At 43.1% G+C, this 27,668-nt stretch overlaps 1 protein-coding gene across 6 annotated transcripts in view; it reads left to right on the top strand.

The window, feature by feature from the left end:
- The window catches only part of mprip (myosin phosphatase Rho interacting protein), a 533,204-nt gene that overhangs the window by 380,859 nt on the left and 124,677 nt on the right, over positions 1 to 27,668 (top strand). For all 6 annotated transcript variants that reach the window (XM_068057934.1, XM_068057930.1, XM_068057933.1 and 3 more), the window contains one exon: positions 23,765 to 23,891. In XM_068057934.1, the coding sequence (XP_067914035.1) occupies positions 23,765 to 23,891 (127 nt within the window). The remainder of the gene's footprint in view (positions 1 to 23,764; positions 23,892 to 27,668) is intronic.

Genomic DNA, 27,668 nt, shown 5'->3' with positions numbered 1-27,668 from the left:
AGGTGCCGCACAAGAGGCTGCTGCATAAGATAAGGATGCATGGCATTAGGGGTAAAGTATTAGCATGGATAGAGGATTGGTTGACTAACAGGAAGCAGAGAGTGGGGATAAATGAGTGCTATTCTGGGTGTCAATTCAGTCACTAGTGGTGTGCCTCAGGGATCGGTGTTGGGACCGCAATTATTTACAATTTATATAGATGATTTGGAGTTGGGGACCACGTGTAGGGTGTCAAAGTTTGCAGGTGACACTAAGATGAGTGGCAGAGCAAAGTGTGCAGATGACTGTGAAACTTTGCAGAGGAACATAGATACATTGAGTGAGTGGGCAAAGGTCTGGCAGATGGAATACAATGTTAATAAATGTGAAGTCATTCATTTCGGTAGGAGTAACAGTAAAAAGGATTATTACTTGAATGGTAAAAGGTTGCAGCATGCTGCTATGCAGAGGGACCTGGGTGTCCTTGTGCATGAATCGTAGAGGGTTGGTCTGCAGGTACAGCAAGTAATTAGGAAGGCAAATGGAATTTTGTCCTTCATTGCTAAAGGGATTGAGTTTAAAAGCAGAGAGGTTATGTTGCAGCTGTATAAGGTACTGGTGAGGCCGCACCTGGAGTACTGTGTGCAGTTTTGGTCTCCTTACTTGAGAATGGATGTACTGGCACTGGAGAGGGTGCAGAGGAGGTTCACTAGGTTGATTCCGGAGTTGAGGGGGTTGGCTTATGAGGAGAGACTGAGTAGATTGGGATTATATTCATTGGAATTCAAAAGAATGAGGGGGGATCTTATAGAAACATATAAAATTATGAAGGGAATAGATAAGATACAAGTAGAGAGGATGTTTCCACTGGCAGGTGAAGCTAGGACAAGAGGGCATAGCCTGAAGATTAGAGGGAGCAGATTTAGGACTGAATTAAGAAGGAACTTTTTCATCCAGAGGGTTGTTAATCTATGGAATTCCTTGCCCAGTGAAGTAGTTGACGCTTCTTCAGTAAACGTTTTTAAAGCTAAGGTAGATATCTTTTTGAACAATAAAGGAATTAAGGGATACGGTGAGAGTGCGGGTAAGTGGATCTGAGTCCACGAAAAGATCAGCCATGATCTTATTGAATGGCGGAGCAGGCTCGAGGGGCCGGACGGCCTACTCCTGCTCCTAGTTCTTATGATCTTATGAAATTGTCAGTCTCTCTCTGAGTAACGAGGGTGACTGGTGTATTTAATGAACTAACGAGTGGTTGGTACAGTAAAGAGAAAACAAACATGCATTTATATGGCATTTTTCATGACCTCAGGATGTACCAAAATGTTCACAACAGCCAGTGAGTATTTTCAAGTGTAGTCACTTTTCCATTGCAGGCAATGCATGCATAATAAGCTTCCACAAGCAGCAATAAGATAAATGACTAAATAATCTGTTTCTAGCCGTTATGGGTTAAATATTGGCAAGGACAGTAGGAGAAATTCACTCCACTTAAAATGATCCATGGGATATTTTACGTCCACCTGAGAGGACAGACACGTTCTCGGTTTAACGTCTTATCAGAAAAATGGTATCTCTGACCGTACAGCACTCCTTTAGCACTGCACTGAAGGGTTGTCAAAGTTAATATGCACAAATTGCTGGAGTAGGGCTTGACCCCATGACCTTCTGACTGACGCAAGAGTGCTATCACTGAGCCAAGTCCGACATGGTAAGAGTTGCATTTTCTTGTTTTAGGGCTCAGGTGTGTTGTTGAAGGAATTTAATTAATTCTGTCTAACTGTACTGTACCTGACCTAACTTGAGAATGTCTTTTTGCTTACATTCATTCCATGATCAAGTATTCCATTTCTCAGCTCCAAGATCTATTTCCTTGAACTATTTAAAAGGACTGCCTTTATCATTAACATTGCATTTTGTGATGGCTAAGTATGGCATAACACATTGACTGGTTTCCACTGGTTACCTTCCAACTTGACCGCAGGTAGTGTTTTGGTTTAAAATAGTGGCCCGAATTTTAGGCCACCTCCTTCCCCCCCCCCCCACCCCCCTGCCAAAGGCCCCCCGCAAAGGATGGGCTGGTGGAGGGTGGGGGGGGGGGGCCTAAAATGGAGTGGGAGGCTTGGTGGGCCATTTCCACCTCCACCACCGCTTTACACGGGGCAGTGGTGGGAAACGGCCTGCCCGTCCCCGGCCAATCAAGGCCCTTAAATAACCAGTTAACGGCCAATTTAAGGATCTCCGTCCTCCGCCACAGGGATTTTACCATGGGTAGGCGGGCGACCCAGGCTGGAGAAAAGCCACCTAATAAGAAAAAAATAGGTGGCCTTCTGCTGGCTGCGGGAGGGGGCCTCCTGATCAAGTACCCTGTGCCAGACGGAGGGCCGCCCCCAATGCCCCAACCAACCCCAACACCCGCACCACCCCCCCTCAACCACCCTTGCCTTGCCGCGGCCCAACCAATCACCCCGAGCAAGGCCCCAAAAACTTTCCTCTTTTCCCTCCTCTCCTGTCATCATGATCACGAAGCTGGGTTGCAGTCCCAGCAAAGGCCACCGCTCCTGGTGGTGCTACTGGGAGTAACCGGTGCCGGCCCGCTGATTGGTCAGTAGCTCCATTAGGCGGGGGCGACGCAGTGGCTCGCACCACAGCCTCACAGGGAAGGTGGGGATGTGAAAGGGAAAATGGGATTAATGTAGGATTAGTATAAATGGGTGGTTGATGGTCGACGTGGACTTGTTGGGCTGTAGAGCCTGTCTCAGTGCTGTATCTTTCTATGACTCCATGACTTCCTGCCTCAATGAGGTGGAAGTCCTACCTCAGACCAATTAAGGGCTCGGCGACCGTAAAATCTGGACTGGATCCCCAGTCCCAACAGAGACGGGATTGCCACCAACTTTTCAGTCGGTGGACAGCTCCAGTCCACTAGCGCAAAATTCCGGCCTGTGTTTCCACATTAAGTGCCCATTAAAGTAGCCGCAAAAAGTTATGGATCATTTCAATGATGTGATTTGTTAATGCAATGACAATCCTTCAAGCTCACAGAGGGAGCTGTTTAAACTGAGTTTCAATCCTGCATGTAGTTAACCATTCATAGAGATTTTAAAGATATCAAATTTTTTATATTTACATTTTTCATTCCGTTCCTTTCTCTTAATCCAATTTTTTTCCCCCTCTCTTCCTCTGTACATGATTTAACTAATTCACCCACTCTAATTTATCCCCCTTCTCCGTCATTCCTCTGTTTCTTTCTCAACTTTTAACTTTGGTTATGGTGTTGCACTGTTGGCCACAGATGCCCATTGCCCTCGCCACAGCATTATTAGCATGTGCTTCCAGTAAGTTATGGTGCAAATTATATTCAAACTGAAGGGTGCAGTGTCACAAAAATGTGCTATGTCGAATGATGGTTTTTAATTAACTAGCTGGAAACCTGGATTAAGTTTAAAAAAGAAACTGATAAAAGGTGACCCTATGCTAGCAGCTAAAGTTGACCACCTTAATTTGGATCACCGCATTCCACATTCCAATGAATTGAGGTGAAAACGGATTGTCTGCACAGACCCCTCAAGAACAGTGACCTGGGAATCTGAGTGAACTACCTATCCTGTTCACATTAGCAAGGCATCGAGGCCATCCTTGAATATTAAACTGGAGTCGAACCACTCAACCTAATCACTTGAACAATGGGACCCGGGTTGTGAGAAGGGAATTCCTCTACATGGACTGATTAAGTTGCAAGAATGAATACACACGAGTAACCACCATGCTTGAATCACTGGGTGACAGTCATGTGACAGGCCCACCATCTGTGTGCTAAAGCTGGTGTTTTCTCTGCAGCCGCGAGACAAGCAGCTAGACACTGACCAGAAGACCCAAATGGGGTCCCTCCTTCCTTTCTCTCTCTCCAATCTACTTTTCAATCTTCAAACCCTGCCTGCTGACTGTGACCACTGACACATATTCCTGCTGCAGACACAGACTCCTTGTAGGAAATGAGCCACATTGCTGTCTCCAGGAGAACCACTGAATCAGCCATCCAAATCTTCAAACAGAAATCTCTGTACCACCAAAGGAAAGTCGCACGACTACCGAATTCAGCCTGAAGCCAGCCAAGTCACCAACCTCCACAGACTCTATTCCCTTTTTATTTCTGTAGACTCTAATCGACCAATCTATCCTCCCCACTCTAATCTGTTTGTTTGTGTGTGAGCGAAAGTTAAGCGTATTTTATTTTACTTAGATCGGTTTAAGTACAGTTAAGCTAACCTCTTCCTTTGTTAAACTCAAGGAGACCTGTCTGGTTCTTTTTATAATCCCAGCACATAAACAGTTAAACACTCACTGAAGTGGCAAGTATATCCACTTCAAAAAGATATAAACCTGTTGTGGTCAAACAAGGAGAGGGAAAAGAGGGGTGCCCTTCAACCCCTCCTCTCCTGATTGTAACAGCAGGAAAAAATCTAATGACTGACGGACACCGCAAGATGCCTCACTCCAGCAAGATTTGTCCATTGATACCCAAACCTATAAATGTTTGAAGAAAGCTAAGAAGTCCAATAAAGCCAGACCTATGCAGTCAGTAGATGTATAACTCCTAATCTGTTTTAGTTTTAAATTACTCCCCACATTCTTGGTTCAATTTATGCTTGAACAAAGAATGCACGCATTTTTAAATGAGTTGCTGTAATTTATGTTTGTTGGAGTCTAAAGCCTGGACGTTTGTAAATATCTCTGTTATAGTTACATACCAAACACCATAACTAGTTCCAACACACAAACTGCATTCTACATTGTTGATGTCATGTGAATCACTCAGTTTCATACATATGAATGCTTGCAACATGGCGCCTATCCACCTTTCATTATAGAGTAATGTCTTTGGAGGCGTCAAAAGACAATATAAAAACATTTCAATGGAACTGGTAAGTAATTCAGGTAAATAAAGCTTTATAATGATTTGGAACTGGTAATACTGTATGGTGCTGGCACTTGTCTTAATCTGTTGGTCATGTTTGCTCTAACATTCACAGAAACAAACAAATTGCTGATTCAATCTATTTTAAACATGTATCTGATCAGAGACCAATACACAATATAAATGGCTCCTGGCCAGTCAAGAATGACCAGCACTGCTGAATGTCATCTTTTATTATCATTGCCAGTACCACCTTTTAGCGTTCTGGCAATATTGTCTGTGTCTGTATGCTGAAAGTTATTCCTGTTTTTTGCTTTTAACTCAAACTGGGTGTCTGGGTTCATTTTTTAGATTTCTCAGTCTGCAATAATGTTCCTCTTGAGAGTCTAAAGATTACATTTTCAAATGGTAGAAAACTCTTTCAGAAAAATTTCTGTAGGATAGTCAATACTTAAAACCTAATCCAAGAATGGAACTGTTCATGGGGGAGTAGGGGGGAACGGTGGGGGGGTGGGGGTGGATGGAAGTCAGGTTGTCATAAATATTTCAAGCAAAGTCAAACCCCAAATGATCCTGGAAAGCTCTCTGCTAGTTTGAATGCAAGTTAACGCAGCTCCAACATGCTGAAAGCACAGGCAAACTAATTTTGCCTGATGTAAAACTGTACCTGTGCAGGTACAACAAGCCATTAGGAAGGCAAATGGCATGAGGGCCTTTATTACAAGTAGATTGGAGTACAAGAATAAGGAAGTCTTACTAGAATTGGCTCGCGCTTTGGTGAGACTACACCTGGAGTACTGTGTGCAGTTTTGGCCTTCATATCTAAGGATAACTTGAATTGGCAGCAGAACAGTGAAGATTCACTAGATTGGTTCCTGGGATGAGAGGGTTGTTTGAAGCTGAGAGGCTGAATAAATTGGGCCTAAGCCCTCTAGAGTTTAGAGGAATGAGGGGTGATCTCATTGAAACATACAAGATTCTGAATGGCTTGACAGGGTAAATACTGAGGTGCTGTTTCCCCTTGCTGGGGAATCTAGAACACGGGCACAGTCTCAGGCTAAGGGGCTGATCATTTAGGACTGAGATGAGGAGAAACGTCTTCACTCTGGATTGTGAATCTTTGGAATTCTCTACTGCAGAGGCCTACCCGCCCCATTCCCACCTCTGGTGAACTGTATGGCGGTCGGGCGTGGCGGGGGGGCGGGGAGGAAGTTGCCTGCCCACCCGCCCGAGGCCAATCAAGGCCCTTAAGTGGCCACTTAAGGGCCCTCGCCTGCCTCTACAGGTATTTTATCCGTGGCAAGCAGGCGTGCTGGGGACGTGAAAGGCTGCCCAGCGCTCACTGCTGGCCTTTCCGCGCCTGGGGGAGGGGGGGGAGCCATGGCAGTCAGGCACAGGGTGCCCAATTGAGGGCCGCCCCTGCCTCCCAACCCCCCCCCCCCCCCCCCCCCCCCCCCCCCCAGGACCCAAGACGCTTCCCTCCCCCCAAACGACCACTCCAGCCTCACCAGGGAAGGGCTGATCCCCCTGGTGAGGCAAGCCCAACTCCAGGCTCCATGTCGTCGGCTGGGCTGCAGCTCCCAGTGGCGCTGCTGGGGCTGAGAGCTGCCTGCCTGCTAATTGGCCGGTAGCTCACTGAGGTGGGACCACCTCCCTCAAGTGGGTGGAAGTCCCGCCTTGGGACAATTAAAGCCCGGGACCCGTAAAATATGGGACAGATCCCCGGGCTAGGCAGAAGCGGGTTCCCCTCCGACGTAAAAGTCAGTGGCGAATTCCCATCCGCCTAAGGTAAAATCCAGTCCTTGGTCTTTCAGGGAATAGAGGGATATGGGAATCAAGCAGGAAAGTGGAAAGTGGCAGAAGATCAGCCGTGATTGTATTGAATGGTGGGGAAGGCTCAAGGGGCCATATGGTCTACTCTTGCTGCTAATTCTTTTCTATTAAAAAAAAAAGAAAATTGTGACTCTCGTGATCCCAAATAGTTTGCTCTTTCTCATAAGTTGTATCCTGATGAAATGTAGCTGCACTTAAGTATCCTTCTAGTCTTAGTTTATATATAAAACCACCTCCATGTGTCAATGACTTTATGTAGATTGCATAATCTGTGCTTTCTATTTGCTCTCTTGGTATTATATGCTGTTTTAAGTAAACGGCTTGTAATTAGGAATAACGATATGGGCGCCGCTTGGGTATAAATACGCAAACTGAATTAAGTCTCTTGCCTCAGCAATGGGGATATTTGTGTTTTCAATTTGGCAGGATTTTTTATCCAAATGTATATTGATGTCTTATGTCTAAAAGACATTGCTTTCCCAGAAAAAGTTGTTCAAAAAACACTTAATCTCAACTACTGTTTTTATTTTATTTAGAGATACAGCACTGAAACAGGTCCTTCGGCCCACCAAGTCTGTGCTGACCAATAACCACCCATTTTATACTAATTCTACATTAACCCCATATTCCCTACCACATCCCCACAATTCTCCTACCACCTACCTACACTAGGGGCAATTTACAATGGCCAATTTACCTATCAACCTGCAAGTCTTTGGCTGTGGGAGGAAACCGGCAGAAAACCATACGGTCACAGGGAGAACTTGCAAATTCCGCACAGGCAGTACCCTGGAGCTGTGAGACTGCGGTGTTAACCACTGCGCCACTGTGCCGTCCTAACCACATAGGTTTGTTTTTGATTGGTTCTAAGCACAAAATAAAATCTTGCACTCATACAATTTCTAAAACTCTGGTTTCATCAGGGAAGACTGAGAATCTCCTAGTAGGTACAAAAGATTAACGCTCAGTAAATAAAAGGATTTTAAAGTGCAGTGTTCTACTAATTATATTATAGCTTGTTCGTGGTCACAAAGGGCAATTAAAGCACAAAAATTGACAATTTGGCTTTTCAGTGAACTTGGAGGAATCAGAATAAATGGAATTCACCTTTTTGATGCATGCTTATTGCTGATAACTTCAGGCTCCCTCATCATCACTGCTGGATGGTTGTACATGTGAATTGAAGTACAGCAGGGAAATTGACTAGTGGGGCTGTGGTTATTCTACCTTTGATCCTACTGTGAAAAATAAATTGCAGTATAAGCAAGCTGATTTTATCAGCGTAAGCAAGAAACTCAGTGTTTTGAATATTGTAATGACGGTGCTTCTATATTTTTAAAGTTTTTTTTGAGGACTCGTATTTTAGAATTATGGACATTTGTTTTATATGGGAAAACTGAAAAGGATTCCATGGATTTTTTTCCACTAGGACACTGAAAAGCCTTGATTGAAAACATTTACTGGAAGTCACCTGTCTTCAGATAAATATCCATCAGGGGCTTTTTGACTTGGGGGAGATGTTTACAGAGAAGTGACAAGTCAAGATTTATAGGGGTTAGGAGCCTTTACTCTTGAGATATTGTTTTTGGTTTTGCTTTGGACAATGTGTTGGAGTGTGAACTGTTGAAAGCATTTGAAGAAAACCATCAAGCGAGCAGTCACCATCAGCACCCTCTTCCATCTTATTTTTATTTTTGAGATACAGCACTGAAACAGGCCCTTCAGCCCACCGAGTTTGTGCTGACCAACAACCGCACATTTATATTAACCCTACAGTAATCCCATTTTCCCTACCACCTACCTACACTAGGGGCAATTTACAACGGCCAATTTACCTATCACCAGCAAGTCTTTGGCTGTGGGAGGAAACCGGAGCACCCAGTGGAATTCCACGCGGTCACAGGGAGAACTTGCAAACTCCGCACAGGCAGTACCCTGGAGCTGTGAGACTGTGGTGCGAACCACTGTGCCGCCCATCTCTTTGAGAGCTTCCTGAGAATCAAGTGTGAGAAATAGAGAAACTGATGCTGCATTTTTCCTGAAAAGCCTGCTGGAAACCTCTGACGCCACATTTCTCTTGGAAAGCCTGCCAAACTGATCTTCAACGTCGCCCGAAAAGAATTGTTCTAGCAAGATCCCAGTGACAGCCGTCTATGCGTATTTGGGACGCCAAACCAAAAAAGGATAACTGACATCTTTCCATATCTTTTTTTTTTTCTTCATGAATTAGCATGTATTTGGCTAAAGTTTTTTATTTGTCTTTTTTTTGTAACAGAGCTCGAAAGAGAAAATCTCTATTTTTCGGTTAACTGGTGTGTGTATGTGAGGGGCTAAAGTAAAAAGGAACTTTCATATTTCAATCTGTGTGTTAATATTTTGTTTCATTACTGGTTAAGTCTTTTATAATAAACTGATAATTTTGTTGTTTATGAAAGGAACCTAGTAGTGTATTTTATTCTGGGATAAAGAGTAGAGTCTGTGATTGACCATATTGGTAACTGGGTAAACATTTCAATATATATTGTTACAAGGTTTTTGTTTTGTATTTGAAAACTTAGAATGCTGTGTGTTTTTTTAAAAAACTGTAAAAGGATTTTTCAGTGGACATTGATACCTGCAAATCGCTGCAATTTTTGGATGTTTTGAAAGGAAGCTGACTTTGTATACAAGGACAGGAAAACGGGCAATTTCAAGGAAACCAGCAAGGGGTTTGACCTCCTCAGAGCAACTCTTTGAATGACAAGGGAGACTCTGTCTGGACATGTGACCTCTTCGGGAAGGCTTTGCTTTCACTTTGGACCTTTTTAAAAAGCCAGTGAGTTGGACAAAGAGCAGGCATTTGAAATTTGGTTTTGACCTGCCTGGAGATCGGAGAGGAAGACCCAGAGAAAGTGTTACACCTCTCTATAAAAGAATCCTACATCTCTTGAGAAGGAACCCTGTATTTCAAAGGTGGCAGATTCCTATTGCCTGCTGTCTCTGAAGAATCCCTGCATCAAGTGTGGTTCCTGTTGCCTCTTGTGTTTTAAGAAATCCTGAAATCTGAAGAAATTTGCTATCCTGCTGCTGTAAAACCTAAGAAGACTTGTTGCTGCACTCCTGATGCTGCACCCCTGATGAAAGACCTATGTGAAGCCTGCTGCAGTTGAATTGCCTTGAACGCCTACCCATCGCAACTTGTTCATCAGTCTCGCCTGAAGAGACTTCAAATGGCATCTGACTATTCGACTCTGGGACACCTCATCAAACCATAGAACTTCTCCTACCAGAACGTGACCACCTAAATATATTTTTATTCCTTCTATTCCTGTGAAACAACCGTAAACCAACAATCCTTTTTCCCAGCTAACCGTTTTTTTTTTTGAATGTATGTGTGTGTGCATGAGGGCTAGGGAAATAAGGAGCTTTTCGAATGTAGAATTATCTCATTATTGGTTAAGACTTGTTTTTGTAATAAATAGTTAATGTTATTAAAGAAACCTGGTTAGTGTGCTTTATTCTGGGGGACAAATAGAGTATGTAATTGTTTTTCGGTAGGTGGGAACATTCATTGATCATTTGTGACCTGTGAAGAAATGGGACTGAATTAACAGTGCACTCCTCCTGCCTCGGTCGTAACAGTTGCGACCTGTGGAGAAGTGAGACTAGCAAAAACAGTGCACTCCTCCCGCCTCGGTCGTAACAATATATTTGTGTCAACTTGATTTGGCTGATAGTACTCTTAATTCTCGGTCAGGAGTTGTTGCTTTAAAGGGTGGTATGGGGCTTAAGTGCATAACTCAGGGTCACACTCCTGTGCAGCAGTAGGAAAGAACTATGTTTTCTGAGGTTGAACTTGAGCTCTGTCTGCCAGTTCAGGTGGATGTTAAAGATCATATTGCAATCTTCTAGAGAAAAAGCTGGGTTTTCCCTGGTGGCCTGGCCAACATTCTTCCCTGCCTCAACAAATACCACCAAAAGACAAACAAATTAATTTATTCACTGGCACTTGAGAGATTTCTGCAGCAGAATGGCTGCATCAATTACTTACTTAAGCTTAGTACACTGCGTTATCTTCTAAACTTTGAAGCACTTTGAGATGCAATAAGGCACTACAAAAGTGCAAGTAATATTATTAGTCATGGGATTTACCCTGCTGCTTTTTACCTAAATTGAATATATCTTTGTAAAATTATGTTGCAAGTTATGCTTTTATCCTGAACCAGTTTTTGTTGTGTAGTATTTGAGGTCAATTCTAATACGTGTGTCAGTGTGCAACAGAGAACAGGAGGCATTTGTACTGACTTCATTCAAATCCACCTACATGAGGAAAATTTAAAACCAATACAAGCAGCAAGAAATGTTTACTCTTTTTTTTTCACCAAAGATCGATGACAGAATAGTTTAAATGGCATGCATTTGACTTGGACTAAATCCAGATTTATAGCTGTAATGTAAATGGTGCTCTAGTCTCATAGAAATATGATTGATAACACCTTCATAAGAACATAATATAAGCAGGAGTAGGCCATTCAGCCCCTCAAGCCTGCCCTGCCATTCAATAAGATCATGGCTGATCTGTCCCAGGCCTCAACTCCTCTTTCGGGCCTGCTCTGCATAACCCTCGACTCGCCAAGATTTCAAAAATCTATCTACCTCCTCCTTACGTACATTTAGTGACCCAGCCTCCACAACTCTGAGGTAGAGAATTCCAGAGAGTCACCACCCTCTGAGAGAAGAAATTACTTCGCATCTCAGTTTTAAATGTGTGACCCCTTATTCTGTAACTATGTCCCCTAGTTCAAGATTCCCCCACCAGTGGCAACATATTCTCAACATCTACTCTGTTAAGCCACTTTCGAATCTTGTATGTTTCAATAAGATCACCTCTCATTCTTCTAAACTCCAATGAGTAAAGGCCTAACTTGTTCAGCCATTCTTGATAAGACAACCCCTTCATCCCAGGAATCAGCCTAGTGAACCTTTTCTGAACTGCCTCCAATTTACACTGAAGAATACTATCCTGTTTTATTGCTGTTTATGTTTTTATAATGGATTGTAATTGTAATTAAATACTGAACTGTAATTTGGAAAAATGATAACTCAAACTTGCTATCTACCCTGCCCCTTTTATGTACACATCTGGATATACACACACATACACCTCTGGGTGATCGCATGAGTCCATGTGCTTGCAGACACACCTTTACTAAATTGGCTTGAACGGTTTTTTTTGCTCTCCATGTAAAGGCAAAGCGTGCGCTTTTATGTATGAAACAATCCAGCACTTAAGCTAGTTTATTCAGAGGTTCAGGAAGTGCTCATTTGGTCAGGATGCAGTCAGCAGAGCTCATTGATTACAGCAACTGATAATATATATTATGTGGAAGAGTGGTTACAGATGGGCACTGTAATCCATTAGTGCTCATTTCCGTAGTTCCCTGCTCCTTCAGCCAACACTTGCACAGTAACTTTCAGTGCGATCTGAGCCAGAGAGTAGCTGGAGGCTATGGCAACAGCTTCTCCTTTTATATTTTTCAAAGTTTGATAGTATCACAAACTGCATTTATGGCATGCTAGTGCCACTGGTGTGCAGGTCTCTCCATGCTGGTGTCAACCCCAAAAGGTTTTTTTTTTTTTTTAAGTTTCATCCCTTGTGCTGGCCTTCACAAATTGAGCAAATTTATTTTGGAGCTGCAGTTGGCTTCACAAAGCTCATGTCTAGTGGCATGCTGGCTTCCAACAAAAGTATGAAAAGAACTAAACTTCCCTCAATATACTGTCTTTCTGAATAGGCAGCTGAAGTGCTGTTTAAATTGCTGCTTTTTTTTTAGCCAAATGAATCCTTTTTGTTGTTTTTGTATTGAATTCCACTTATTCTGCATGCACTTAATTTATAGATTTCCTGTCAACAATAGATGTCCCTTGATCTCATTAAATTAAGAAGATAGAAGTACGAATTATATATGCGTTTGTTAGCTAGGAAGCATTTTGTTGAAATCTATGTTTATGTTGCTCATCAGTTTTTTTTAAATTATGGGAATGGTGTGTTTTCATTCCTCAGCATCACTACCTTTAGCAATGATAGGTAATGGCCAAGTTGGAAATAACTGGTAACATGACAAATCCGTTACTAACTTAGTAGAAACAATGCTACAAAGTTTGATGAATATGTTTCAAATGCCTTGTGGTAATGCATGATTAGTTTTAATTGATCAGCATAAACAACATAGCTTATGAGTGTGAATGAAATCTAGTTTAAATAAAAACATAACACCTCGTGTGCATTTCCTATGTCATATTTCAAGTGTTGCACTCAAATTTGAGTGTCACACACAAATAACTGCCCTTTTTTGCTCTGACTTGCTGTGGGCTGCATCATGAGGGATCACCTAGTATTTTATACATAGTCAAAATAACAATGTTGTTCAAAGTATAAACTTTGTTGCGATAAAACATTTAGCAATAGTTAATCTGGCATTAGGTTTAGAACATAGAACAGTACAGCACAGTACAGGCCCTTCGGCCCACGATGTTGTGCCGACCCTTCAACCTACTCTAAGATCAAACTAACTACCTACCCTTCATTCTACTATCATCCATGTACCTATCCAAGAGTCGTTTAAATGCCCCTAACGTATCTGCTTCTACTACCACCGCTGGCAGCGCATTCCACGCACCCACCACTCTCTGTGTAAAAAAACCTACCTCTGACATCTCCCCGAAACCTTCCTCCAATCACCTTAAAATTATGCCCCCCGGTGATAGCCCTTTCCACCCTGGGAAAAAGTCTCTATCTATGCCTCTCATCATCTTGTACCCCTCTATCAAGTCACCTCTCATCCTTCTTCGCTCCAATGAGAAAAGCCCTAGCTCCCTCAATCTTTCTTCGTAGGACATGCCCTCCAGTCCAGGCAGCATTCTGGTAAATCTCCTCTGCACCCTCTCTAAAGCTTCCACATCCTTCCTATAATGAGGCGACCAGAACTGAACACAATATTCCAAGTGTGGTCGAACCAGGGCCTTATAGAGCTGCAGCATAACCTCGCGGCTCTTAAACTCAATCCCCCTGTTAATGAAAGCCAACACACCATACGCCTTCTTAACAACCCTATCAACTTGGGTGGCAACTTTGAGTGATCTATGGACATGGACCCCAAGATTCCTCTGTTCCTCCACACTACCAAGAATCCTGTCTTTAAGCCTGTATTCCGCATTCAAATTCGACATTCCAAAATGAATCACTTCACACTTTTCCAGGTTGAACTCCATCTGGCACTTCTCAGTCCAGCTCTGCATCCTGTCAATGTCCCGTTGCAACCTACAACAGCCTTCCACACTATCCACAACTCCAGCAACCTTCGTGTCATCGGCAAACTTGCTAACCCAGCCTTCCACTTCCTCATCCAAGTCATTTATAAAAATCACAAAGAGCAGAGGTCCCAGAACAGATCTTTGTGGAACACCACTGGTCACCAAGCTCCATGCTGAATACTTTCCATCTACTACCACCCTCTGACTTCTATGGGCCAGCCAATTTTGTATCCAGACAGCCAACTTTCCCTGAATCCCATGCCTCCTTACTTTCTGAATGAGCTTACCATGGGGAACCGTATCAAACTCCTTGCTAAAATCCATGTACACCACATCCACTGCTCTTCCTTCATCAATGTGTTTTGTCACATCTTCAAAGAATTCAATAAGGCTTGTGAGGCATGACCTGCCCCTTACAAAGCCATGCTGACTGTCTCTAAATCAAACCATGCTTTTCCAAATAATCATAAATCCTGTCTCTCAGAATCCTCTCCAATAATTTGCCCACCACCGATGTAAGACTGACTGGTCTATAATTCCCAGGGTTATCCCTATTCCCTTTCTTAAACAAGGGAACAACATTTGCCACCTTCCAATCATCCGGTACTACTCCAGTGGACAGTGAAGACGCAAAGATCATCGCCAAAGGCACAGCAATCTCTTCCCTCGCTTCCCGTAATATCCTTGGGTATATCCCGTCTGTCCCCGGGGACTTATCCTCTCATATCATTCAAAATTTCCAGCACATCCTCCCTCTTAACCTCAACCTGTTCGAGCATATCAGCCTGTTCCACGCTGCCCTCACAAACAACCAGGTCCCTCTCACTAGTGAATACTGAAGCAAAGTATTCATTTAGGACCTCCCCTACCTCCTCCGACTCCAGGCACAAGTTCCCTCCACTATCCCTGATCGGCCCTACCCTCACTCTGGCCATCCTCTTGTTCCTCACATAAGTGTAGAAAGCCTTGGGATTTTCCTTAATCCTACCCGCCAAGACTTTTTCATGGCCCCTTCTAGCTCTCCTAAGTCCATTCTTCAGTTCCTTCCTGGCTACCTTGTAACCCTCTGGAGCCCGGTCTGATCCTTGCTTCCTCAACCTTAAGTAAGCTTCCTTCTTCTTCTTGACTAGCTGTTCCACATCTCTTGTCATCCAAGGTTCCTTCACCCTACCATCCCTTCCCTACCTCATCGGGACAAACCTATCCAGCAGTCGCAGCAAGTGCTCCCTAAACAACCTCCACATTTCTGTCGTGCATTTCCCTGAGAACATCTGTTCCCAATTTATGCTCCCCAGTTCCTGTCTAATAGCATTGTAATTCCCCCTCCCCCAATTAAATATTTATCCATCCCGTCTGCTCCTGTCCCTCTCCATGACTATAGTAAAGGTCAGGGAGTTGTGATCACTATCACTGAAATGCACTCCCACCGAGAGATCTGCCACCTGGCCTGGTTCGTTGCCAAGCACCAAGTCCAACATAGTCTCCCCTCTAGTCGGCCTATCTACATATTGAGTCAGGAAACCTTCCTGGACACACCTGACAAAAACTGCTCCATCCAAACTATTTGCACTAAGGAGGTTCCAATCAATATTAGGGAAGTTGAAGTCACCCATGACAACAACCCTGTTACTTCTGCACCTTTCCAAAATCTGCCTCCCAATCTGTTCCTCCATGTCTCTGTTGCTATTGGGGGGTCTATAGAAAACTCCCAACAAAGTGACTGCTCCTTTCGTGTTTCTGACTTCCACCCATAATGACTCAGTAGACGAACCCTCCTCGACGACTTCCCTTTCTGCAGTTGTGATACTATCCCTGATTAACAATGCCACTCCCCCACCTCTTTTACCTCCCTCCCTATTCCTTTTGAAACATCTAAACCCCGGAACATCCAACATCCATTCCTGCCCCTGTGATATCCACGTCTCCGAAATGGCCACAACATCGTAGCTCCAAGTACTGATCCATGCTCTAAGTTCATCACCCTTATTCCTGACACTTCTTGCGTTAAAATAGACACACTTCAACCCATCATACTGGCTGCAACTTTGCCCTGTCAACTGTCTAACCTTCCTCACAGACTCTCTGCACTCGGTATCTGCCTGTTCAACAGCTACCCCATCCACTGATCCGTGGCTCCGGTTCCCATCCCCCTGCCAAACTAGTTTAAACCCTCCCAAAGAGCTCTAGCAAACCTCCCGCAGCTTATTGCAGCTTTTCTTTTAGGGGCAGGAGAGAAGTTTGTGTAAAAAGAAAAGTGGCTTGTCCTAGCAGTTTGTAATAATAAATAGTAATTTTGAGGGCGACTAAGGCCTTTCCACATATAAAACTGTCTGAATAACCTTGTGAAAGCTGACTAAAATAATCCAAGTCCTACAAGATCTTTTTTATTAATACCAATCTCCAAAGAAATTGCCAAGCATGACGTGAGAGAAACAATGAAGTCAGTTCTTAAACAAAAGCAGACTCCATACAGGGACATTTGTTTCCTCTTTGTATAGCAAGCTCGGAGAGAGAGGAAGAACTTTTTTAAAACATTGACAAAATTGAAAAAAACGAATAAGCACTTTTAAATTTAGTCTGTTGGGTCTGATTGTGGAAGCCAAGTGTTTATCTTGCTTTATCTGACTGAAAAGAAGGCCAGTCTAAAAGGCTGCATCTTCCCAACAACCAGAGTTTTGGTTGTGTCAGTTCTTTCCATACCCCAGTTATGTTTACGTATTTAAAAATCATGTGCTTGAACAATGTAAGAACATAAGAAATAGAAGCAGGAGTAGGCCATACAGTCCACTGCTTCGCTATTCAGTGAGATCATGGCTGGGCTTTCAAATAACTCCACTTTCCCGCACTATACCCATAGTCCTTGATTCCCTTAGAGCCCAAAAATCTATCGGCCTCTGTCTTAAATATACTCATCATACCCCTTTGGAGTAGAGAATGCTAAAGATTCACAACCCCCTGAGTAAAAACATTTCTCCTCATCGCAGTCCTAAATGGTTGACCCTTATACTGAGACCGTGACTCTTAGTTCTAGACTCTCCAGCCGGGGGAAATAGCCCTTAGCCTGTACCCCATTAATTCCACTTAAGAATTTTATGTATTTCAATGCAATCATCTCTCGTTCTTCTGAGCTCCAGAGAATATAGGCCTATTCTACTCGATTTCTTCTTGTAGGACAGCCCTCTCATCCCAGAAATCAATCTTTTGAACCTTCATGGCACCTTCTTTAAGGTAAGTAATCCTTCCTTGGCTAAGGAGACCAAAACTGTACATAGTACTCTAGGTGTGGGCTCAGCAAAGCCCTATATAATTGCAGCAAGACTTCCTTACCCTTAGGATGGCAACCCACTTGCAATAAAGGCTAACATGCAATTTGTCTTCCTCATTTGCTTACTGTACCTGCATGTTGACTGTGAGTAGTGTACAAGGACCTCTGAATACCAACATTTACTAGTGCCTCACTTTTTTAAAAAAAAATTCTGCTTTTCCATTCTTTCAACCAAAGTGGATAATTTTACACTTCTCATTATACTCCATCTGCCACGTACTTGCCCAATTCAATCACTTAGCCAGTCTATGTCCCTTTGCAACTCTTTGCATCCTCCTCACAGCTTACTTCTCCCCCTAGCTTTCTATCGTCAGCAAATTTATATATATTACACTTGGTCCTCACATTTGAGTCATTGGTATAGAGTATAAATAGCTACGGCTCAAGCACTAATCTTTGCGGCTCCACTAATTACACCCTTCCGACCCAAAAATGACTCTTTTCTACCTGTTAACTAATCCTCAATCCATGCTCATACGTCAATATACTACGTCCAGTGATTCCCCCCTTTTCGACACTGCTAGTTAATGCCCTCAAAAAAAAACTCAATAGATTTGTCAAACACTATTTTCCTTTCATAAATCTGTGTTGACTTTGCTGAATCCGATTGTGATTTTTCCAAATGTCCTGTTACCATGTCCTTAATAATAGATTCTAGCATTTTAACGACTACTGATGTCTGGCTATCAGGCCTGTAGTTTCCTGTTTTCTGTCCCTCCTTTCTTGAACAGTGGGGTTACATTTGCATTATAATGAATGGGTGAATGTCAGCATTAAACTAACGTGATTGGGCAATCTAGGTTTGTGTCATCTGCGCCTATCTAAGTTTTGAATGCCACTCCTGTTTTGGAAGTAAGTGTGAAGATCTGGTTTGGGCTGTAGTTTGCAGCCACTGTTATTGTGTAGCTGATCACTGAAAATGTGGGTGTACAAGTATGCCATCAAATTAAAAGAGCTGGTTTGAATAAAGTAAACCAGGCAGCTGGCCCTCCACTTTTCCACTGATAGAGCAACTGGGTTTTTCGTTCTGCAGTAGAGCTCGCATCTGCAGCGCCCAGCTTTAAAGATGACAAGAGGGCGAGAAATACATAAAAACCACTATCCCTGTACAGTAGGGGACCAACCGGGCAAGATAAAAGCACCTCCTAACATTACAATGCCTATGTTTGCACGAAATGGGTGAAAACATTTGCATTCAAAGTGCTGAAAATAGTTATCATATTGCCTTGTACCCATAGAGGCCGCCCAACCAAGGGCCGGGATTTTACTGAGTTCCCTACGTCTGGCTCCATGGATGGGGTGGTGGGAGGATGGGGGTCGAAAGATCATTCCGGTAGCGGCCCACCACGGAGCCAGACGCCGAAGTGCTGGGCTCAATTTCCCCATCAGGTGAGAGACTCTGGCAGCCCACCACCCCCGCCCCCCCCACCCCCCCAACTGCCGCGGGGAGATGAGACTTGAATTAACATATTTAACTTGATGAAATTAATACATTTAAATAAAATCAGCAGCAATCTTGCCTTCGGGCCTCAATTTTCCGAGCGGCAGGCGGCACTCACACACCTTCACTTTCCCTTCCAAGGAAAGCAGGTGCCACCATAGTGGGGAAGGGAGGAACCCTATGATTTTTACTGCAGTTGGGAGGGTGGGAGGTGAGAAACGGACTCTAATGCAAATTACAAGTGTAGGGAAGGGTGAAAAGGGGAGACTTCTGGACTTTGATCGGTTTTTGGGGGCAGGGGGTGGGATCAAATATTGAAGATAAGTGTTGGGGGGGGGAAAGAGGGTAAATGTTGAATTTAATTGTTAGTGGGAGGGGGTAAGGGGGCGATAGATTTATTGACAGTACATTGGGGGAGGGGTAGCCCGTTAAAAAAAAATTTAAATGATCGAGCAGGGCTGGCTGCCCTTCAAAAAGGGTGCCAGTGCCTGCAAACAGGCTGCTTATGCCATCGCCACATTGGAGAGTTCGCCCTCTCCATGTGTTTGGGGGGAAGGGGGAGAGAAAGATGCAGCCAGACCGGCTCATTATCCTGGGCTGTCACGAGGAGGATCATGGTGGCATGTAGCCTGCACATGCGGGGTGTCATTTTTTACCAGCTACCGGCGGACCACACGCCACCATGATCCAAGTTGTATTGTAAAACAATTCCTGATGTAAAAGTTAAGCATCAATCTCTTTTCCATTCCAAAGACATAGTAATTTTGAAGTTTTTACTTCTTTTCTGTAAGAGCTGTTGCTTATTCATGATGCTCTGTCTGGAGCTCTAGCCTGAAACCTGACGGGAACTAATTGCATACTGGTTGACATTGTAAATGGTTCACTCTCGGTTGGTACAATCCCCATCCCTTCATCAGACGAGGATTAGGCATAATCTTAAAACCAAATGAAATTGGGGCTGATTAAGCACAAGCAAAACAGTCCACTGATGCACATGCTGGGTCCTTGTGTAAAACTATTGTTGCATTTCTATCTGGTTTCCATTTCGTTAGAATTACCCAGACGGGTCAAAACCAGGCCCAGAGATCACCGTACTTCCAACCATCAGGATTTCTCTGGTAATTTAAAAAACAAAGTTGCATATAGGTTCACCAGTTTTTACCCAGTTAATTCAGTTTACGTTTTGGGAATTATTGTTGAAATTAACAATCCAGCAGAGTTGCCAACAACTGTTTTCTATTCCTGGGACTCTATGCTAATACTTTTTTGGAGGGGGTGCAGAAGCAGTCTGTGGTATGCATCTGCAGCATTCTGGTTTCCTTAAGAGGACTGGAGATTAGTTTCCCTGCTATTTTAGTGACGTCCTGTTTTAGTCAGTTATGTGTAAATGCTGATTTGTAGTGGAAAAGATTATGAAAATGGAACATGTGACATTCGACGAGTGTGGGTCTTTTTGGCAAGCAAAAAGGATGTGGGGCTGCCCCAAGGTCATTCTTTTCCCTTGGAATCAGGAGAGATTTGGGAAAATATTATGTTGGGAGATTAATTAAATATGGAATTGTAACCAAGTTGCATTGTAAAACAATTCCTGATGTAAAAGTTAAACATTAATTTCTTTTCCATTACAAAGACACAATAATTTTGGAAGTTTTTATTTATTTTCCGTAAGAGCTGTTGCTTATTCATGATGCTGTGTCTGGAGCTCCGCTTGAAACCTGACAACTAATTGCATGCTGGTTGACATTGTAAATGGTTCACTCTCGTTAGGTACTATCCCTATCCCTTTCAAACCATTATTGCCCCCCACCCACCTTCTCAAATCTCATCCGCAGCCCCCTCTTTGCAAGCTACCATCCCCTCTACAATCTCCCTTTCCTCTGAGTCCTTGAACGTGTTGTTGCCTCTCAAGCCTGCCTAAATTACCCAAAGCTCGACATGACAAGGCAAGACGTGGGCTGTGCAGTTTTAGTTTAGTTTAGAGATACAGCACTGAAACAGGCCCTTCAGCCCACCGAGTCTGTGCCGACCATCAACCACCCATTTTATACTAATCCTACAGTAATCCCATATTCCTACCACATCCCCACCTGTCCCTACATTTCCCTACCACCTACCTATACTAGTGGCAATTTATAATGGCCAATTTACCTACCAACCTGCAAGTCTTTTGGCTTGTGGGAGGAAACCGGAGCATCCGGAGAAAACCCACGCAGACACAGGGAGAACTTGCAAACTCCACACAGGCAGTACCCTGAATTGAACCCAGGTCGCTGGAGCTGTGAGGCTGCGGTGCTAACCACATGCGCAGCATCTCAGAGCACAGGAGAATGTTTGCACATGTGCGCAGCTTGGAGCACTCTGATGACGTCAGTGGGCCGCTGCGTTGTCGGGAGTCACTTTGTAAACTTAATTGGACATCCAGTCCTTGATGAGCTATATCCAAGTCCAGCTCACCTATTACCTCTGTACTTGCAGACCGATATTGGATCCCCAAATGCTTAAAATTTTAAATTCATCCTTGTGTTCACGCTCTTTCATGGCCTTGCCCTTCCATACCTCTATAATCCTTTCCATCCCTACAACCCTCCAAGAACTCTGCTTTGCTTCAATTCTGGCATTTTGTGCATTCGCCACTCCATTTGCCTCACAATTGGCAACCATGCATTTAGCTGTCTTTCCTTAAAGCTCTAGAATTTCTTCCTTAACCTTTGGTACCTCACCAACTTTTTTTTTAGATCTTCCTTAAAACCTACTTCTGACTACGCTTTTAGTCATCCTGATATCCCCTTTGGCTCTGTCGATTTTCGTCTGATGACATTTCTGTGAAATGCCGTTGATTTTTCTGTTAACGGTGCTATATAAAAGCAATGTTGTTGGTAACAATCCTACTCATTCCTATGCAGTTCTGAACCAAAACTGGAACCTGATATTTCTTTTCTTTCCGCAAATTCGGTAAATGATTTAGAATAAAACAAAATGCAGGGCAGTTCTGTTTCAAAGCCAGAGTTAACAAAAGTGAGCTTATTCTTCAGACAAGGATTAAGCTCTTGAAAAATCTGAATTGTAGACTGCTTTATGAAATGGTCTTGGGTACAATGGTCAAAACTATGTGGCAGCAGTCTTTAAATGTTTTTGTGACTGTTATGTGATAGCTACATAAGATTTTTATACTGGCATTTGTTTAATTTGCTTTACAGTAGACCAGTGCCCAGGTGCCAGCTCCCCTTGTTTATATTGCTGAATCCAACTGTTCTCCTGGAAATATAACCATAGATGCATAAGTGTATCAGTCTCCAATTTTTCTTCTGTCCTGTGCAGGGAGCTGGTGCATAGGTCTTCTTCAGTCCAAACGAAGTAGTTACCTGTGTAACAGTGCCTGTCAATGGCATGTCCCAATAAAAGCCCGTGAATCCTATACTACTCGTGAGACTGCATTTTAAAACATTTTCTCTAAACCAGTAACATTTATTTGTGGTTTGTATGGCTTTTCTGAAGGCAGTCACCACAGCCCAAAGAAGGCATTTTATAAAATTGTAATCTAATGTTACACAAAATTTTGATAGAAGATTGTAGACGCGAGTTGAGCAAAAATTGTAAAATTTGCATAGTCTGCTTTGATAATCTTTAAGGAACACTCAAATGTAACATAAGTGTATTTGGTAGTACAGAGCTCAAGTATTGCTGAGGTAATGAGTGTATAGTTTAGTCCAAAAAACACTGAAGATATCATTTCTTTATTATATGCATCATCTTGTTTGAATTTTATATGGAACATTTATTTTCCAAAATGTGCCATATTATTGATTTGTAAGTCTTGCATGAAGCAGTGCATATTTCGCAAAAGCCTATGGAGCATAGGAACAGGAGTAGGCCATTCAGCCCCTCAAGCCCCGTTCCACCATTTAATTAGATCATAGCTGACCTGTGTCTTAACTCCATTTATGAGGCTTGGTCCTATGATAACCCTTAGTACCTTTGCCTAACAAAGGACTATCAGTCTCTTTTTGTACATTTTTTAATTGACCAAGCCTCAACAACCTTTTGGGGGGGTGGGGGGGAAGATTTCCAAATTGTGTGAAGTACTTCATGTCATTGTTGCTGACAGGGCCTGGCTCTGTTTTAAGGTAATGTCCCTTCCCTTTTGTGTTTTCCATTTTTAAGATGACGGTGGCTCATGCTAACAGATGCAAACACTTAAACCATGAACATTCCAGCTGAGTGTTACTGAGTAGCAGTTAGTAACGGGAACCCTGAGAGACCTATCTCCTTCCCCTGCCCATTTACAACCAAGGTATTTCCAGCTATGCTCAATTGGTCACATTCAACTCAGTCAGATGATCATGGGTTCAAAGTACTCTGGGACTTGACATACTTGAGGCTAATTTATTGCACTATGAAGGACTACTGTATTATCGTAAGTGGCATCTTTCAAATCAGGCAGTCAGCAGAGGCCTCATTTGCCTGTTAAGGTAGATATAAAAGATTCCATGGCAATTTTTGAAGAATAGGGAGCTCTTCCAGTGTCCTGGTCCATATTCCTCAACCAACACCTTTTTTCAAACACAGATTAACTGGTAATTTTTCTCATTGTTTGTAGGACCACGCTTGTATAAATTAGCTTTTATACTTGTTTACACTCTTACGTAAGATGTGAAAAGTGCTTTTTAGACAGCAGGTCATTCGTTTTCCCCAACGCTGAGGCAATACTGCATGATTGAGATCTCCTCAGTCCAGGTCAGAGATTGAGCCTAGAAACCTCCTGGTATGTATGGCTTAGTACTACTTCATGTGGTAGACTTCTGGCTGAACCACCAATCGAGTCACGTACCAGTTGTAAAAAAAACACCTGCTGCTACGTCACACCCTTGAGCTGCCAAGTTTATTAGATGTATTTTCTGGTACATGCTGTAGGATGCATTTATGGAGCAATGTTTTCAGAGCAGGGCTTATTTTTTTTTTAAATCTGATCTTGCAGGCGTTCCACTGTAATAGAGAAATTTGAAGCTCTAGAGCTGGATACTGATCAAATGGAGGCCGATGAGACCACTCACAGCGATTCACGACCAGGCAGAAGTGAAACTAGACAAATTCAACAGAGAGAGGTGAGTTGTACGGTAATGCCACTTGCAATTTGTATTCATAGAATAACTAATGATGTCTGCTACAAAGAGTGAGGGGGTAGTGTTACCTTTTCCCGATGGTGTCAAAAGGGTGATATTGGATTGGCCACCGCTCACCCAATTTTCTTTCTCTTGGACTTTACATAAAGGAGAAATCGATGTCATAAATTTTACACTATTAACAAAAGTTAAAATTACTCCCTGAAAGTGCAGACCGTAGTACAAACCTGAGTCTTTTCTGTGAAATAATGTGTTCAGGACCCATGATTAAAAGATCTAAAACAGCAGTGAAGAATATCCAGTCACAGGCAAAAGCGAGCAGCAAAACAGTGATTCAGACCTGAATTCCAACTGATTCAATATGCAACTGTAGCACAGTTAGAGCTGTGTGCCAACATTGGGCACCAAGAATAAATTAGTCTTTTACTTACATTCGCATGTATTTTATGTCTTAATTGATTTATCATTAGCTCCTCTCTTTTTATAATATGAAATACTACATTGAAGTTACTACATTGCTGGGTTGAATTAGGCTAAACTAAGTGTAAAATAGAAAGAATGAAAAGGGCAAAGCAAGTACATTTTTCAAATTTGTGTGGGACATAGGCCCATTCTTTGCTCTAATATCTACATGATTTCATTAATGCCTCAAGCATTTACATTTCATATTGTACTTCTCATAATTTTAACAATTTTTGTTTGATGAATTTTCAAAAGTTTTTAGACTCTCGTTTGTGCTTTTCCAGAAAAGAAACATGTCGCGATGGTACAGTATTATAAACACCAGCCTAGAAACAATAATGTTACTGTGAAAATGCTTACCATGTCTGATATAAATGGGTTAATGCTTCTGTTACAATAGTGGAGAAAGTAATTTGATACCTATGTTAAGTGTTTTTGTGGCATTGCTAATGATCAGTTCAAGGCTGGTCATAACTGTAAGTAGTTAGCAGTAAAATTAGGTAACGTGGTGATGCTGTCACAGGCATTGTAAAGCAATCTGAGCCCCCATTTAAAAAAATAAATTGTAACCACCTTTCATAAATGTATGTGGAAACCTGCACTTGCCACTCCACTGGGACTATTATTTATTTTTGAGGGCAGCGGCTAGTGGCTACCTATGTTGCAGCTGTAACCTCTTGCTTGGTTACAGATCGACCTAATTTTCACAGCAGTGCTTTATTTAGAGGTAGTAACAGGCAATAGAGAGAAAGAGAGTGGTGGTGAATGTTTTTTAGACTGGAGGAAGGTATATAATGGGGTTCCTCAGGGGTTGGTACTAGTACCACTGCTTTTCTTGTTCTGTATGAATGACCTGGACTTGAATGCGTGGGGCACAATTTCAAAATTTGCAAATGACACAAAACTTGAAAGTATTGTGAATTGTGAGGAGGATAGTGATAGACTTCAAGAGGACATAGACAGGCTGGTGCAATGGTCTACATGTGGCAGATGAAATTTAATGTAGAGAAGTTTGAAATGATGCCCCTTGATACGAAGAATGAGGAGTGGCAGTAAAAAAAATAAAAGATACAATTCTAAAGGGAGTGCAGGAGCAGAGAAATCTGGAGTGTCTTTTCCCGTCATCCTTCCATACTTAGTTAACTTGTTGCTCAATTCCTAGTTGGCCCGTTCTTAAACAGATCTCCAAGAAGCAAAAAGACAATTATGCAAACAAGGAATCTATTATAATAGTTTTTGTCTGCACTTTTTTGATTCGTTGGTGGGTTGATTTGGTGGGCAGAGCCTGATGCATACAGAGAACTGGAGCGTGTGACACTCTTGTGGCTGCCAATGGAGTGGCAGGGATGAGATGATAGAATTGTTTAAGTATAATAATTTGACCGCAAATCCTTTGTGAGAGGTATGGAGTGGGAGGGAGGGGATGGCTTTGGAGGAATGGCACGGGAAGGATGGGAGGGCTGGATGCAATGATGGAATTGGTTACGTATACTAATTTCACTGCAGGTTTTTTGTGGGTCGCTGCTAGTTTATTTGTAAAACCTACTTTGGCATTGTTGAGGTTAATTCAGTGTCATAGGTGTAACAAGATGGTTGGTCATTCATTTTCATACCTCCTATTAAGCCTACAACAAAACATGGCAAAAGAGCAAATGTGAAAGTAGGAATTGCAAGCTTCCTTGTAGCTCAGTAGGTAAATACAGGGAAAGGTCCCAATCTGCATACAGTTAGCTGATCTCAATCAGGGTTACAATTGGGATGCTACAATCGATCTCTAACCCTAGGGGCTGTATTTTGTAGAGGAGACGAGGCTCCCGGCGCCGAGCTGAAATGGTGGGGAAACCCTGCTTTGGCCTTTTCGTGCCCGGCCTGGAGTGATCATCTGGTGTTTTGAAGATTAAGTGTCCCATGCCTGATCGCCTTCCCTTTAAAGACGGGATCCTGCCTCCAAGAGCTGCCAGCCAATCACAGGGCCAGCAGCTCTACAGTATCAGCAGCGCCACCAGGAGTAGTGACTACTGCCGATTATTGCAGAGGCCTTGGACCCAGGCCCAGCCCTGGAACCCCGTAGGTGAAGTGGGTTGCCGGGGCTAGTCCTGAAGGCCCCGGCAAAGGAGGCCGGGGGCGGGGGGGGATGCTCGTAAAGCCCAGGGGGGAGCGGGGGCCCTGGGAGGTGCATTGTTTCCTGGCTGTTTTCCCTAAGTGGGCCACAGATTGCCCACGGACAAGGGAGCACCCCCCCCCCCCTCCCCGAGCCCATGGGGGAGGTCGCCTTGTTTTACAAGGTGCCCTGCTGTGTGGCGGAGGCACCCCCACCAGTGGTTAGATCCAGCGGCAGCAGGAAGAGGCCCTTAAGTGGCTGTTAATAGGCTACTTATTGACCTTTGGGCAGGAAGGCCATCGTCTATCTATCCCGCCTCCGGCAAGATCACTTGGCAACAGGGCAGCGACAGACCCACCGCCACCCATTGTTCTATTTGGCCCCTCACCTCCGACCTGGCTGCGGGGGGCCCATAAAATCCAGCCCGAGGTCTGCATTTTGGATGAGGACAGCTTGGCTGTCCACCCTGCACGGTTGAATGCACTGCCGATAGTGTCTCAGCTTGCATACGAGGAATAACTGTTCACATAAAGAGTAGCAGGTATCTAGGAACTGATGCCTGCAGGAGAAACGTTTGGGAGAAAATTGCTAACAGGCTGCTGATAGAGAGAGAATCTAATACTATCATTCTTTTATTAAAACTATGCAGCTATCTAAGAGGAATGTTTGACATGATGAATCTAGCACTACGGAGAACATTCTTAAGAATATTGACTGCTTTATACTGTTGGAAAAATGCATACTCCATGGAAATTCTTTTAACTCAAAGAATTATTCTGATTTTACGATGAGTGGGGAATGAGTCCTTTTTTTGTATTTCTTAATGATTAGGTAAGTGTGTGTATGCATGTTGCTACTTGAGTGCCCACTGAACCAAAACCCAATGGGAAAAAGATGAGTAAAGGTTTATTTTGAAAGAAAGAGGCTGAGAGTATGCTTAAGGATATAACTCTATAGGGCTTCAGCTGGTTGTGGCTTTTATAAATTCTTCCAGCTTCACCCTCTTCATTTGAGGATATCCAAAGTAGTTGATCAAGTAACTTGGAAAAGTAGTAGATAATGAGGAGGATAGACTTCAGGAGTACGTAGACTGACAAAATAGGCACAGTAGAAACCAACTAAAATAAAATTAGCACATAAAAAATAAAAAAAGGGGGCCCATCATGCTCTGAAATTATTGAATTCACTGTTCAGTC

The sequence above is a fragment of the Heterodontus francisci genome, chromosome 26 (genome assembly GCF_036365525.1).
Source record: "Heterodontus francisci isolate sHetFra1 chromosome 26, sHetFra1.hap1, whole genome shotgun sequence".
Classification (NCBI taxonomy): Eukaryota; Metazoa; Chordata; class Chondrichthyes; order Heterodontiformes; family Heterodontidae; genus Heterodontus; species Heterodontus francisci.
The sequence above is the reverse complement of the archived record's forward strand: the minus strand, read 5'-3'. Positions and strand labels throughout refer to the sequence as shown.